At 37.2% G+C, this 17,265-nt stretch overlaps 1 protein-coding gene across 3 annotated transcripts; it reads right to left on the minus strand.

Annotated features, from left to right (window-relative positions):
* Positions 1–14,326, minus strand: LOC134539953 (uncharacterized). Of its 3 annotated transcripts, none has more exons than XM_063382337.1 (6): positions 14,047–14,326; positions 11,826–12,991; positions 6,978–7,115; positions 6,326–6,569; positions 3,053–3,337; positions 1–2,549 (listed from the first exon to the last, which is right to left on the minus strand). In XM_063382337.1, the coding sequence occupies exons 2-6, from the start codon at positions 12,960–12,962 to the stop codon at positions 2,371–2,373; spliced, it is 1,983 nt and encodes a 660-aa protein (XP_063238407.1). In that variant the 5' UTR covers positions 12,963–12,991; positions 14,047–14,326; the 3' UTR covers positions 1–2,370. The 3 variants fall into 3 exon arrangements, with proteins under 3 accessions (XP_063238407.1, XP_063238406.1, XP_063238405.1); XM_063382336.1 differs by having other exon boundaries at positions 14,110–14,297; XM_063382335.1 differs by having other exon boundaries at positions 14,096–14,297.
* Between the last annotated feature and the right edge of the window lie 2,939 nt (positions 14,327–17,265).

Below are 17,265 nucleotides of genomic sequence, written 5' to 3' on the forward strand. Positions count from 1 at the left end.
TTTTTTTTACTAATATTTACGAATAGTAAATAATATTAATCAAAATATTCAATTTAAATCACTACTGAATATAATTTATTAGCACATAAATATAATTCGCACTTGTATGAAACTAAAACACGTGTTGTGAATGTAGAAACTAGAAACATGTGGATAAGTATTATAAATATGAAAACAGCGATCAGAGGCGACTAATAGAGGTTCTATTTCTATTTTGTTGGTAGCTTTTTTTCGAGACTTAATGAGCGGTTTAGCGGGCAGCTTCATCCTGTTAATTTTGTCACAGTGATGCGCGCACATCTTAAAATTTCACTCTCATCATTTTTTCATAACGCGCCTAAAGAAGTATAACTTCAATAAAATTAATTGAATTTTATTTTACGAGTGTTAATTGCTGAAGTGTTATGCCAAATAAACTATAAAATGATGATCAAAATGTCGAAATTTTTTTACCTGGAAGTAAACTAGACTTGCACAGCTTCGTTTGTACCTTACTTGAAGTCTGGACATAAGTACAATAGAGCATACAAAATTCTTGTGTAACTTTAAGTAATAAAAGAAATATACGTAAAACTAGGTATAAACATAAAATTTGTTGCAGTTTTTCTTGTAAACAAACCCATCTTTTATTTTTTCACCCCTCTAAATAACCAACAATATGAAGATACAAGACGTACAAACACAGCACAAAGAGAAACTTGTCGTGTTTGTGGCATTCATAAATAAAATTATGGGCTCTGTAGTAAAAATCAAAATACATACTTTATCTGAATTTGTTTCCTGTGTTAAAGATCTATGAACTTATGTGTGACTTCTCAGAAATGGTGTCAACCTACTCATATAAGCAATTGTGTTCCACGCCAATTTTTTTTATGTAATGAGAAATTTCAGGAAAAACTTCGAAAACAGCTGACTGTCATTTTCTGAAAATTTTGCGTTTCACCAATTGTTGGGTTCCTAAATATGGCAACATTAAAATTTGTTCCAAGAACTAAGTTTTCCAGATGAGTATATGATATGTATTTAATTTACTCAATACATATACATTAAAATATTATTTTGGACAACAGTATTATAATAGGCACAAGATAAATATAAATAAACCTAGTTAAAGCATTTGCCAGTGTTAAATTTTTTAATTTACTATTTTTATTCAAAATATATCACTATCTTTTTCCTCGAATCCCGAATCTTTTGAATACTGGAGATTTGGTGGGATTCGAGGATTCGACCTTCCCATCCCTAAGTTTTACGTAAAACCAAACATAATATTGAGTCTCTTCCCATGACGGATGTCTACTGTTATGAAGAATATACTTATAATACAATTTTAAGAATTAACTCACCTCACTTTTCATTCAGAATACTAGTTACAAAAAATATTCTTCTGAAGTCAACACATTTGAATTACATTAGAAATGTTATCTGCTGATTACAAACCACGCCAATTTTAGTGAACATAATATTTTATTTTAACATCTACAAAATAATAAATTTTTTCAATAAGTAATATTTGGATTGGGCACCATTATAAGATCCATTGCTTATCCCAAAAAATACTGTTATCACATACTTAAATAATAAAAATGTTATTCCCTGTCCAAATAATGCATGTTGAGAAAATTTATTACGTTGTTTATTCTTAGGCAGGAGTTGCAAAAATATATGCCTTAAGTAACTGGCACACAGTCTTTCTAAAAGTATGATTGCAAAAATTGGGTTTTTATTTATTTTTATTAGTAAAGTAAACTGTGTTGTATTAAATTTTAAGTAAGAAATAAAATGAAACAGTTCATAAATAATTCTAACACACCAATTTAGTCTTAAAAAATCGAGCAACTACGACTACCTAATGCAATACGCATAGATAATGTTTACAGTTACGGCGAAAGTAAACATTTACAGTCTTTTTAATTTTTTCTTATTTTGGAGTTTGAAAGGTTGTACATTAAAAAAATAGGGTGGGGGTCCGTTATAATGATTTGCTCTCGGGCGCCGGTGGCACGTACACAGTAGAGTACACCGAAATGGAAAAACCACTTTAACCTAAATAATCAAATTCCATCAAAAAAAAAAATTTCAAGTCATATTTCAATATTTATTACACAACAGAATGATACTCGAAGTATTCACTAAATACAGATTCATTTCACAAATAAATACAGCGCATATGGAAAAAAAAAAAAAAATGATTATGTTCAATGTATACAGGCTGTTTATACAACGTATTAAATTGTGCAGGGGGACGACATGCAATACAATCTCGGTGCAAGAGACGCTCTCCGCCAACGCTACATCAGTCTTGTGGGTATATACTGGCAGCTTGTCCGAAGCACGTGCCGGGGAGGGGGGGGGGGGGGGGGAGAGCGGCTAGCACCCGGAGGCCTCCCCTCGCTCCAGGAGGGGCAGGTCCGGGGCGCAGCGGAGCTCGAGGAACGCGGGCGAGTCCCGCCGCACCGCCAGGGTCACCCCGGAGGCGTACGACGCGGGGATGCTGATGTGCTCGCTGACCGCGTGCTCGCGAGACCGGATAACGTTCACCACTTGCCCTGCAAACCACACAAGGGCACCCCCGGGTCAACGTTCGGCAATTCCCTTTCCCTGTCAAACTCCCACTTAAGAAATTAAACCCTGCACGAGAAGCCTTAAAAGGACGAGCACTTGACCTATATTATTTTACCCTTTTAGTAAGTTTTAAATTTTTTAGTGGATTGAAAAACTTCTTCACAGGGATTTAATGTACATCAACAGTGGCGGATCCAGGATTTTGGGTTTGGGAGGGGCTTGACCCCAGCTGAGGCTAGGCTTTACCAAGGCAAACACTAAAACAATAGTGGACCCAGTTGCTTTTGGAGGGGCGCTTGAGCCCCTTAGCCCCCCCCCTCAGGATCCGCTACTGTGTACATCTACAGTTTGTAGCAAGGTGCCAATTTCACATTCGGTAGTTAAAATCTTTTCAGAAAAAAATTACACACAATTTAAAAAAAAAAAAAACTATATGTCCAGTTGCGACTACGATCTGAAGTGAGGCAACAACAGCGGGCTAGCTCACCGAGCACGTTCATGAGGTTCCAGCGGGGGTCAGGGTGGGCGGCGAGCGGCCGGAGGTCGGTCTGGTCGGTCCAGCGCGCCAGCACGTCCTTGCAGCGCACCAGCAGCACGGACGGGCTGCACAGCTGCCGCGCCAGCTCCTCCTCCCCCACCCACTCCAAGGGGTTGGCCAGGTACACGGTGCGGGGCCCCGCCCCGAACACCATCTGGTGGTGCCAGGCGTCGGGCACCTGCCCCGCCGCCGTGCGGGCGCGCTGGAGGTTCAGCGTCGCCACGGGCACTGCGCCTGCGCCACGTCGTGCCACTTGAGACTCGCGAAACCACACGATTTGAGAACTGCTCAAGACATCAGAGTGGTGCTTGTTTACGAAGATCATTTAAGCATACACTGAGAGAACAGTAATTTTAGAAGTGAAAATGGCTACAACATGTATTTTCAGAATAATATTTTAAGCACAAAACCCCCCAGTACAGATACTTAAAAAGCACTCAAGGGACCTGCATTATACCTTTATCCTTATTCCTCTGCTATATAATATTAATGACTACCACTCAAACCTCATAGTTATTATATGCACTACAGTAAGACTGCACACTAGTTCAGAGCATCGCGCTCAGAGGCGACACCATGCTAGAAGCACTAGCAAGCATCACACTTATCATCCTGTCCCACAAACACAACCTGACTGGGTGGCCCCCTTAATGCCTCAATGACATCGAGATGAGACTGAAGCATTGTCATTACAAATCCAATAACTTTTAAAATTATTAGTTAGCGATAGCTACACGAAAAGGGACTAATTAACAAACAATTTAAATGAAAGAGTGCAACATGAATGAAACCAATGAAGATTTATTCTGACATTTTGATTTGTTTACTCCAACATAGAACATGCATGGCTTTTATATGTAAAAATATAATAGCTGTAAATTATTTATTTATTTTTATATTAATAATTTTACTGTGTTTTCAGAATTTTTTCTTGGACTTCCATAAAGGGTGTAAAACATGGTTTAAGTTTACAATGAATTTTGATTAGAAAAATATTTTACCATGACAATAATTTGATATGTAATTCAAATTTGAAAAACAGGATTCGCAGAACTCTACTTGTAGGAGGAATAGTAGAATCCAGAGAAAACCCCCTTGCTCTCTATAATGTACACCACATTTCCCAAAAAGTTTGACAGAGACAGTTCTCTCTACCATTATCCTGACGATGATTGACAATGGATTTTCCACGTTTAATTAAATTAATGCTTGCAGTTACTGTTATTGTTCATCAACTTGTAATATAATTATGCTAAATAAACATATAGGTTAAAAAGTTTTAAATTAATTTTTTTATCTTCTATTATAATATTCAGCAAAAATGGCAGGTCAAAGCAAAAATTATGTAGAATAGTTCTTCAAAAAATGTATAAATTAAATATTGTTAAATACAAAAGACGATCTTGTAGTGCATAAAAAAAAATTGTAACATGTTATTTAAAAAATTTTAAATTATAGTTCATTTTCTTGTTCGCTTATTTAGATCACTTTCATACTCAAGAACGAGGTCCATGAGTACATGACTTAAGTTAATGTTCTAGAAAGGAGAATAAGGAAAAGAATACCAGGGTGGCCACCACACTTTGATTTTTAAATAATTTGCAGGTTTTCAATGAACAAAATTTTGTTTTTTAAGGAATTTGCTTGATGGTGAAACTACGCAAATTTAAGATGTCGATATAAATTTATGTACTAACGACACAGCACACTTATATTCCAGCAAAAGACAGCATAAACAATTTATTTTTTCTGAGCTGCCTGAACTTAAGTTATACTTGAATAGAATAGTTCCCAAACTACACACCCAAACAAAAAAAAATTAATATGGCTAGTCATGTAGCAGGTCAAATTTTTTAAGTGCCTTTATTGGCTTATTACTGAAACTTAAGCTACTTATTAAAATATCCGAAAATAAGTAAACGGTATTCACAGGCATTTTTATATTTTAAGATTCATAGTTTTATTTTTAAATTATTAATCGCCATAAGACTATTAATTTCTGAGAATGAAGATGATAATAGTAGGCAAGAACCACTCAAGAAAACTATGCAAAAATTTGTTATGCTCTAGTCAATACAGATCCCAAGTTCGCGAATAAAGTAAATATTGTTGGCTTTGTACATTTTCATGTGCTAATCGAAATATTTGTAAATTTTTATTTGTGAATACAAGCTTTCGTAGAATTGCCATTTCATTAAATAATTGTGGCAAATTTTATAAATAAAAATTTTTTTTAATAGGTAGACCTACGAATTCTGACAAAATTAAATACAACCCTCTTGTTTATTCTCTCAAACATATTTTCAGCCAGTCACAGTTTGTGAATGAGCATGTTTTAAAAACATACTTTGTTTGTTAATATGTTTTATTTCATGTAATATATATTTTCAATGAACCCGAATAGGTTTACTGCTCCTTTGAACAATGGATAAACCTTTGATTTGGCATATGTCATTCATGACATCACAAAACAATGGTGAATGGAATCCATTCACTCTACCAGCCTGCTGATGACCCCAAATATTAAAGTTGACCATCTCGACAATTAAAAGAGTTACTGGGCTGCCGTCGGGAGATAGTACACAATGAAGGAAGCGAATAGCTATTAAGAGGAAAATATTGTCTGTTGATACGACACATTGTATTTAATGCTACACAAGTGCTGTTGCCATTGTGCATGCATGTAAATAAATATTCACGTAAAAGAAAAATTGTACTTGGAATGTATCACCACGCTATTTCAAATCATGCCGTAATTTATTGGCATAGTTACTTCAAAACCACGCAAATCGAATAGTGTTACTTTGAGGGGTAGGTCTAATATGAAATTACTAAGCACCAACACTTCTCAATCATGAACGAACCTCTTAGAAAATGATTTACCGCATGCAGTAATGGAAATGCTTCTCCAACGGTTGAAGTTGCAGCAGACGCAGACTCCCCTACTGCAATAGTGAGAGTCAAAGGACTACAGGATTCTAAGAATGAATGACTAAGGGCTTGACATATTACCATCAGGGTCACTAGAGATGACAAACGGGCCATGGGATGAGAACGGAGCTGATGGAATGAACTAGACGGTGGTGGGGGGAGTACCACCGTCCCAAGAAATTCCACAAACTTACTTCGATCCCGACCACGTTTCCAGATTATGGAAAATCCGGGTCGGGCCCCGTATAACCTCGGTGTAGGACTCTACAAGGGAGGGGTCGCAAGGCTCACCTTTCCGCATCCAGTTGACCAGCCACCGGCACAGGGAGACGTCCCGCTGCGGGTAGAAGGGGAAGAAGCGGGCGTACAGCTGGCCCTCCGAGGCCTCCTCCAGCCCCCGGATGATGTCCTCGTGGGTGACGCCGGCCGCCGACCGCGAGAACAGGTACTCGGGGAGCGGGGCGTACTCCGCCCTCAGGCGGGTGCCCACAGCTTCCTTCAGCTTGTCCAGGTGGAAGGGGATGTTCAGGAGAAGCTGCGGACAGTACGAGGGTGCAACGTGAAAAACTTGCTTCCCAAGCGTGACAAATTATACCCATGTTAATTATCCCCGACCCAGAATTTCACATCAGTATCATAGTGTTTACAATCACCCGGTAAACCAATTTCAGGAACTTCTAAATAAAAGTATTCTTACAACTTCTTGATATCACAGGGTTTTTTTTAAAAAAAAAATTTAATTTGAAAAAATGGAACATAACACGAAATATCTCCACCACTTGCAAAAATTTGACACTGGCTGATTCTGGCTTGGTTTTCTGTGTGTGTTCATATTTCGTTTGTAGGTTTTCTCTACCGCACACAGTGCTAACTGGCCACCGCAGGGAGCACCCGGAGGTCTCCCGAGGCACACGGTCTGGGAACCGCCGCGCCGGGCACTCACCAGGACGTTGATGACGGCCGTGGCGCCGCACGCAGACGTGCCGATCTGGGTCACCTGCTTGGTGCACGCCTCCTGTATCGACCACAGCATGACGCGCTGCGACGACGAGCCGGCCGAGGACATGCCCGGCCCACTGTCCTGAGACGAACACACCCGATCCCCCATCGCCACTGTTTTACAGCGGGTCCACGCTTACAGCTAGACATGACACGCCCGACACGCTCAACAGCCAATCAAATACAAAGTCGCAGTGGCGTCACCCAAGACAAAATACCTGCACCGACTGCCCGCAAGGAATAGATTCCATTTCCACTTCCATCAAGTCGTGCTGCCCGACAGATAGGAAAACAGAAACGGGCGAGAAGCCTCACAGAAATACGACTTCAAAAATATTTACCCGCTTGAAATATAATTTTATACTTGTGGGAGTTACACTTTAATATTTGCAGTTTGCCTTCATCTGTTCTTATAAATGGATATCATCGTGTTTATGGTCAATGTAGTTACTGTAGACTGGCAAAGATTTAGTTTCAGAATTGACGAGTTCAGCGAAGAACTTTTAATTAATAAAGTTCAGGCTCGTGGTATTCTGAACGAAATTGGGTTGAAGCACTACAGAAATCTGCCAAAAGAAAAAGCAGGGACTGAGATAGCATGTTCTTTTTCTCTTCTATACTGTTTTTTAGCACATTCTATAGTGCATTTTTAATGAAAGTATTTGGGTTGGAACGATTTTCCGACAGCCAAATCTGAAATTGTTGGGTTAATGTTGTGCTGTACAACGGTTTGTCAGGTTCGTTCTGGCGTTGCGACTCCAGCTTTAGGGAAAGCAATAGGAACAAAATGATGCACACGTGTGTGCAGGCCTCAAAGTGATTTATTCACTGGAAAAAAGTGAGAAAAGTGACCTTTGTGATAGAAAAAGTGAGAAAAAAGTGATCTCCAGGAAAATAAGTGACTTCAAAGGTGACCTGAAATATAACTGAAATAAATGTTACAAAAAATTCTGATTGTAGTAAAATAAAATGTTAGGTTATATATGGATCTAATAAAATACTGGCAGTTATTCTATCAACTATTTAAAAACACATAAGTTATAAATTATGCACCAGTAGCACAAAATTAAAAGAAACAAATTATTCACATACCTAAGATGGTGAAAGAGAAGTCAACTGTGTAAACTGTGACTTAAAAGTGGTTTCCATGAAAATTCTGTCAAGATTAACATTTTTATATTGTCTTATAAAATGAACTAAGAATTATATTAATTAAGAAGACACCATAGGCCTACTACATAACTGTATCTAGTCCAATTTAAGAACATTTCAACATCAGCAAACTTATGTCAGAACACTCCATCAACACAAAACATCTAATTTTTTTAGTATTTTGAAAAATAGTCAGAAATAATTTTAGATTTCCTTTTCTCCACTGAGTGTTGTACAGTATCAATCTCAAGCTTCATCTCTGCAGCTTCTTTTCTGACTCTGTTAACACCTTCCAACATGGCCTAGGCCAATCCAATTTCCTGCATATCTTTCTTTTCTACAGCCCTCTTTAATCTCTTATTTGCCTCCTCAAAAGTACATCTGCAGTCTTTCTTTTTTGCTGCTCTTCACTTTGCAAACTCTTCAATTTGTTCTCAGCACCAGCTATTATCTTTCTCTCATCTTTCAGTTTTTGTATTCTCTACTTCTTCCGATCTGCTTCTTTTAAAGCCTTCTCATTTTGCAAGTGTGTAAGGTAGCTGCTATGAGCTACATGAGCCATTGCTAATAGCTCTCTTGTAAAGTGGGCTTAATGCATCTTTTAGTAGATACCTAAATTTAGTGCTGCTCAGGCTGAAGTCCTCAGGCAAACCCTCACCAAACATACTTTTAAAAACGTCAGCTATTCCTCCACAAGATGATGCTGAATAATTTGAAATAATACATTTCATTACCCATTTCAGTTCTGCACTTGTTACATCATCTCGTACACTGTAAAGACATTTAAGATGGTTTTCTGAGGACACTTCGCTTTATGTGGAAGCTGAACATGAAGGTCGAACGACCGTGAATTTTAGCTGACTAGGAGCCAACTTATTCCGACATTCACTCTTATGTCGCTCGCAAGTAGCATGCTGAGATAGTGCTTGATACCCTTTGGTTGATATTTTGATTGTGACACAGCAAACTGCACAAAAAACATCAGTATTGTTACTTTTTTGCCCACTCGTTAATGATATATCCATTATTATCGTGCCTCTCTAGCCACTCGCTACGAAAACGACACTTCCCCATCTTCACCACACAAGAAAACATCAAAACACTACGATATTATTTCCGGTTACTTGTTTATCTCAAATAATAGTATAGCATTACACAAGTCATATCGCTAGCCAAGGCCCCTAACGACAAAACTATCTTAAGACCGTAATCAGACTAACTACAGAACACACTGGCGCTAACATAGGTTATCTGCCATCATGTCAGCCAATCAATACTGTAGGGCGAATCGATTAATGGATAGTTCGACTTCAGTTGTTGTTTACGCTTTAACGCATGTAAAAAAACGATCTCGACACAATCCGTGTTATGGCAAACGGCAAATACCTTGATTACGGTCAAAAACACAAATTCAAGCATTTAATTAATGTCACTTTCATAAACGGAAATGCAAATTTTGGGCACCAATATCGAAAAAAAAGTAAATTAAGTGACTGTTTAAAAAAAAAGTGACAAAATAGTGATTGATGCAAAATAAGTGACTGTAAGTGAGTTAAGTGACCATTTTCGACCCCTGTGTGTGTGCACACACCTCCCCACCCACATACACCCCTACACCCATACACCCACATTTAGTTTTTCAACTTCACTGTATTAACATCATTTGTACACACAGGTTATAGCAAAACACGCCTTTGCAAATTAATGAAACACAGAACATACTCTCCTGAAAAGTAGATTTTAGATTTTTCAACACTACTGGAATGGTTCTAATGTGACAACATTAATTTCCAAATTATTTTTGCGCAAACCACAACCTTAACTTTGCAACATGTAAAACTGCTCTCAGCTTAACAAAAGATATTACAAACTACAAATTTAACAACAGTTATATGAACTTGACTTTTCCAATACTTTTGTGTGAATTTGCGTGGTAGTATAACTAGTATTTTAAGAAAGCCAAATTGTTTTTGTGGTTGAATTTTTTTAAATCTAGTGCACTCCATTATGGTAGTCCCAAATTATATGCTCACTTTATGTGGAAAGTGGCCAAACAATTGAGAATCCCAATTTATCTTAAAAACATCAATATGTTAGGAAACTGAATTTGTATAATCTAATAATACACCTTAAAAGTTATCCAAAATCTTTCACCATTTAAACACAGTTTACTTAATATTTTTCTTTACAATGACCTACAGCAATATACATGAAGGAAGCGTACTATTCAACAACTCGTGTTGTTAGGATGGGTTTATAAACTATGCAAGGAAACCAAAGACGCAGCAGCACAACACAAGTTGTGGTAAATATGTAGTTGGGCGGTATTTGCGAAAAAAAATGTTAAAAATCCGAAAATACTTTTATTATGTGCTCTTTATCTTCCTCTTTTCATTAAACCCGGCGAATATAAGAAATTCCAAATACTTTAGGAGATATCAAATTTTTTAATTTTTATAGTAGGGCAGTATTTGTTAAAAAAAATTATAAAATTCCGAAAATACTTTTATTCTATGCTCTTTAACTTCCTCTTTTCATTAAACCCGGCGGAGATAAGAAATTCCAAATACTTTTGGAGATATCGAAATTTTTAATTTTCATCACAATACCTGTGCATTCATGCGTCATTCACAATTGTTTCTTGTTTACGAGTAGGATTTTTTTTTTCGCGACGTAGGTGAACGACTACATCATTTTCTACTAATGGTAAAGGTATTGTACCCACCTCTAACTTAGGTGAGTTTTTAACGTTTAAAATTTTAATGTTTTATTTGTTATTTGGATATTGTTGCGCAAGTAATAAGTAAAGAAAAAATTACGTAAGTTCCTACTGTTCATCCTTTGTCCCGGTTTGTTAGGTCAGGTCAGTTACATTATAAATACTTTAAAACTAAACAACCATTAAGATTACTTCATATTATTTTTAATGTCCGCTTAGTTTGAAAGTATTTATAATGTAACTGACCTGGCCTAATTGACCATTTTAATTAATTAGGCATTCACGAACACACGGTAAAATAAAAAAAATTGCGGCGATGGAATGATTGCACAGGTCTTGTATTGCAAAATAAGAACGGCGATATCTCCTAAAGTATTTGGAATTTCTTATCTCCGCCGGGTTTAATGAAAAAAGGAAGTTAAAGAGCATAGAATAAAAGTATTTTCGGATTTTTAACATTTTTTTTCCGCAAATACCGCCCAACTACATATTCACCCAAGTTGTTTATAAAGCATGCATGTCGCAATACATCATCAACCCTACACAATTCTTTTACAAATTCATTTTATTATGGAAACAATATGTTTAGAGTTTTATTTTCTTTCACCATGTAAAAGTTTAACAAATGTAAACACACTGTTTATAATTAAAAGAACACCGGGCTCTTCCATGCACATAACGTTTTATTCTTTAAAAGTTTTCAGAACATTTTCGTTCAGATATGGCCGTCGAAAATGAAAGCCAAAATGGAAAAAAAGTCGGAAGTTTAACAATACTTGCATTGTGTTTTTGCGCTTATTATATACCAGTACTCTAAATTGTGGTTGCGTTCTTGCATAGTGTACAAACTAGGCCTTACACAAGCTTACAAAGACATGTGCTACACTATGAAATTAATTATTAATATAGGTAAGTACTCACCACAGTGGAATCAACTTCTTTGTCCAGGGCATTAAGCAATTTGAAGACTGAGAAGTTCATGATGTTGCTAGCCTCAAACTGAACTCTACCCCGCATTCCATTCCACACCATCAACACTCCGTGATTGTCATCAGACCCGTGCGAAACCGAACACAAGTCTCCGCTGTTGTGGTGTCCCCACGACTCGTGGGAGTCCACGTGAACAAACCTCAGTGCATTCGACTGTGACAGCGGGGGCTGCACCGGCTGGGGTTCATCCGACGAGTCAGAACCAGACGTCGACGTACTGTTCTCCCGGTACAACACGGGGGGGCCCTGGGCACCAGAATACGCAGCACCGCACTCAGAGTCTTCTTCCGACTTGGGGACCGGTTCCGGTTCCAGGAGTGGGGGCTGCGCACCGGACCTGCCGATGAGCTCTCCCAGGTCTTCCCCCTCCTCGCAGTCCAACGCTTCGTCCGAATCCTGCTCGCAAGAAGGCCCTGGATCAAAGTCCATCTCCAAGAAGTCCATCTCGGGCGAAGAACTTCCGTTTCTGTTTCCCTCCACGCCGTTCACCGCTTGGCCGTTTCGCACGTCCCTGTGGTCCTGGTCGCGAGACAACCCGTCCAATCGGAAGAACGAGTTGGGTAGATCTGCTGCCTGGTCTCCTTTGTACGTGTATATACAGCATTCATCACCAGAGTACCCCTCCTCGCCGTCACTGTCACTGTAACAATGGTTACTACTTAACCTATCACTTTTGCTAAACGACCCTCCAAACTTTCCACAACCGTTTGAGTTGGCTGAAACTGACCCTTTTTGATTTCCCCTACTAAGTGAGCTCTGACCAACAGTTTCATGGAAATTAGCATTATACAGTACATCGGTCCCGTTCTCATTCATTACACGATTGAAATTGTTGGCAGAGCACACTGTAGACGGAGCGGTCTTGTCGCTCGTGTTGCACAGTTGGTTATTGTTGAGCTTCGTCGCATCTTCCAGACGGCTTGCGTTGGCACCATTACATAAAACCATTTGCTTCGCTTTCGGCCTCGCACCACCCACTACCAAACTGTACTGTCGACCGTCCTCTTCGTCACAGGCACCCTCGCGGCTAGGTTCGTCTGCAGCCTTACCGCTGGCGTCTTCATTCATGTCGCCACATCTAACGACTATTTACTGTTCTGAAAGTAAAAAAACAAACAAAAAAAACAATAAAATACTATTAGGGATTCAAAACAAAAGCAACATATTAAAATATAAAGTATTAACATACTTGTGTGTTTAATGCACTCAATTATGTGAAAAATGGTACTGCAATACTTCAAGTAGTTTAATATTTTAACCTTTGATAAACATTAAAATACTATAAAATAATGTGGGTAGTCAGTGAGGTAGGCTACATTAAAAATACTGTAAAACAGTGTTAAGGTTGGTTAAAAATTATATATTTTAAATGTTGCTAACCTAACCAACCATTTATCTATACTATTTTAAATATAGCTAACCTAACCTAACCAACCATTCATATATAATTTTATAGTATTTTAAATGTAGCTAAAACAAAAATTACCAGGAAAGTAATAAACATATCGCAATACCCTTTCATAAAAGATTAGAAAAAAATGTCTGTAACTAAGAAAAGATATTTCAGATTTCTATGTGCTTTCTTCAGATACACCCCGCTCCTTCATGATTACAAAACAATGTGTGTTTCAGTTGTAGCAAAGTCTTATCATGATTCTGACAATAATCCTCAACATTAAAGCAAAGCCTTTCTCATGGTTCCGATCATAATCTTGTCGGTTATAGCACTGGAGACCTTTCAATTGTTAATAACTGACTTTGGTTTTAGTGTGCGTTTGGATATGTAAACTGTAAATATTACAATGATTCATGTACAAATAACATGTTCTCCAGCCTACCATAACCACAGGCTCAACGAAATAAATAATAAATAAAAGCCACAAGTGGTAACACATGCACCATCATCTCTTGTATTGCCGGCAGTCTTAAGAATACAAACATCCCGTGATACGGAACTTTTACCTCCATAATACTATTTAAAATTTCTCCACAATTAAAACAAAATATATTTTAAAAAATTGCATAATACTGACTCCTGTACTCTAAAATAAACACAACAATTTGTTATGACATTGAAGTCTCGCTCCACCCAAAGTTTCAAAACAACCTTGAATTTGAAATTTACACTTATATTATATAGTTAATAACTTACAAGCATTAATCGTTTATGGGTTAGCAATAAAACGATAGATGAATGTTACCATATTAACATTACCCACGTTGACTAAAACAGTTTTCCAACAAAATTAAATAATTCACTTCAAACACCTACTGCGAAACACCGACAATATTTTTAATACAAAATTAATGCACTCTTGTCACAGGACTACCAATATACTTATACCAAATGTCGATTTAAGGGGGAACATTGTCCGCCATAATAGATTTGGACATATATCGTATATTTCCTATTTTGAAATATAAATCCCAATTACGGGCAGGAAAAATCTGGGGGAAAAATTTCCAAGATTATCGTTTAGTGTAACATGGGTAAATATCAATAGTAAAATAGGCCCAAAATGTGAAAATCAAACAATAAATATGTATTGCAAGTTGAAAACATTAAAAAAATTGACAATATATTATTAAATCCGTAAAGTAATATAAAAAACTCGTTTGGCCTACTGTGAATCATACTAATCAATATTTTATTGCAATAGTAAATGTTGTGTAGGCAAAACAACTATTGTTTATCTGTATACAGTTGGTGGTGATTTCCGATATCCAAGCCCATGTATGAGAAAGTAAAGGATAGCCTATGCACATAACCTCAGTTAAGGTGGTTTTACGAGAGAAAATTAAAAATTAGTCATCTACTTAAGATATGACTCTACATATGCCAGTGTTTATGATTATCATTTAAAGGCCCTATCACACGATGGAAAGCCGACCTCCATAGCGTAGTCATATGCACATCGGCTTATGGTGCAAGGGGTTCTGGGTTCGAGTCACGGGTAAGGCATGGGTGCCAAATTGACATGGGGATATTTGATTGCTGAAGAGATAATACAGAGATTGCACACGTGAATAACGGACCTATGGCCGTGAGCTTCGAGCTGAAGGCCACCTCCCCCTCCCCCCCCCCCCCCTTAACGACTTAAAAAAAGATGTAAGTTTCAAATTCCTTCAGAGACGTCACCAACCAATAAAACAAAAAAAATTCCTGGTGAGGAAATTAGATCTGTTCTCAACTTAACTGGTTAGACCAAAGTTCAGCTTGATTATGAGTGAGTTTATTAGTTTTTACATGCTTTATATTAGCTTCACCTGTATGTTTGTCTGTCTGTCTGTAACTCTTTCGACTAAGAGTGAGTGCCTTATAACTATAAAATGTCCCACTAATTTCCTTACGTTCGTTAGCCGAGCGGTCTAAGGCGCGCGACTTCTGTGACGTCAGCTTTCGGATAAAGCGATCGTGGGTTCTACTCCCGGCCACGCCGAAAAAAAAAAATTTTTTTTAAATTTTTTTGTTCCCCGGTAAATTCTAAGATTATATCCATACATCTAACTGTAAATGATTCGGAGAGACTTTACCGTTTCTTTGTGACGTTGCAACTCCAAATAGTTATCTCAGATGGTAATAGGTAGTGTCGGTAACTCATTTCCCTATGATAATTATACATAAATATAGTTTAAAAAACTAAAAAAACAGGCTTTTAAAGAATATCAAACTAAAAAGTTAAAAATTAATATAGTTTAAAAAACTAAAAAAACATGCTTTTAAAGAATATCAAACTAAAAAGTTAAAAATAAATATAGTTTAAAAAACTAAAGAAACATGCTTTTAAAGATTATCAAACTAAAAAGTAAAAAATAATTTTAAAATTTAATTTATGACAATAGTATATAAGCAATACTAGTATAAATGAGAAAAAAGCTTGAGGTGCTTTGTGCCATATTTTTTATAGTATAAATGAGAAAAAAGCATGGGGCGCTTAATATACAAAAAATATGGCACAAAGCGCCTCAAGCTTTTTTCTCATTTATACTAGTATTGCTTATACACTATTGTCATAAATTAAATTTTTAAATTATTTTTTACTTTTTAGTTTGATAATCTTTAAAAGCATGTTTCTTTAGTTTTTTTAAAATATATTTTTTAATAGGTCTCGCTCAGTGTAAATCAATGCTTTGAAACCTATTACATGGAGGTAAATTTAGAGGGAACGGCATCAGATTGAAGATTACTTTTTCTTACAAGCATTCTCATCACCACTTTCTTAAAGTCTATTTTTCTATTGCATCAAGTTACCTACCGTACTCCTATTGAGTTTGTATTTGTTTTTAAACACACACTAAACGACATTGTCTTCCTGCTCAAGTTTTAATATTCTTCTACATGCAAAGAATGTTATTTTTTTCTCATACACAGTGTTGTGCGAGAGTGCATGTGGTTACCATGCATGTAGTCACACATCTCTGCCTGAAATACCATTGCTAAAGGAACGGCATGTAACCAGGGAGTGAACTGCAGCATGCCAATGCCTGTTAACACCATGAAACTCGAGCATAGAGGAAGGGAAACACATGCATGAGCAGGAATGGCCTACCTGATAATACTCTATACACGGTGGCAGCCATAGATTTTGCAGGACCTTAATATTTTGAAGAGGGGCATCACCGGATGGCCAAGGGGTATGGAATAGTTCCCATAAAATTTGAAAAAAAAAAAATAAACAGCTGAAAACATTTTTAAGCCAACCAGGAACTTAATTTTCTACAATGGTTTTGACAATTTATGTGTTAAAAGTATAGGTTACAAATAAAATCAATAAATAATGAATAGGATTCCACAATTTAAGGACAAACATTTCACATGACAGGTGCATGTGTAATAAAAATGTTGGCATTGGGCCCTGCGACGGGTCTCGCAAGTCGCTTAGCCCCGGGCATGGTCCTGGAGCCGCTCGTCTATGCATGTTGGAGTCGTTCGCTTGGCGACACATGGGATGGACACATTTCTTGCATCTACAAGCTGACAACCTTTGTGCAATTCACCTCGAAATATTCTCGGTGTAAGTAAACTCCGTATATTAACTCTTAGATAACCCCACTTTAGGAATGTTTGCAATAACTCCATCATTAAATTTTATACCTCAGGGATTTCTCTCTCTCTTTAGAATTATACGTCCAAAATATTTGGTCAAACTGCATTTTGGTTCAGTCTAGTTTGTTCCAAATATGTAGTTTGACGGTCTCTTGGAGGGGTGCTGGACATACGCCTTACTGACCCATTTATTACGGTCACTATCATTTAAAATCATTTTTGTTTTTAATAATACACACAAATTAGCTAAACTTCAAATACCTTAACTGAGTTTACTAGCCACTTGCTTGAGAATTCATTCATTGCGAACAAACTCGTAAAAGT

This window comes from Bacillus rossius, chromosome 16 (genome assembly GCF_032445375.1).
Source record: "Bacillus rossius redtenbacheri isolate Brsri chromosome 16, Brsri_v3, whole genome shotgun sequence".
Classification (NCBI taxonomy): domain Eukaryota; kingdom Metazoa; phylum Arthropoda; class Insecta; order Phasmatodea; family Bacillidae; genus Bacillus; species Bacillus rossius.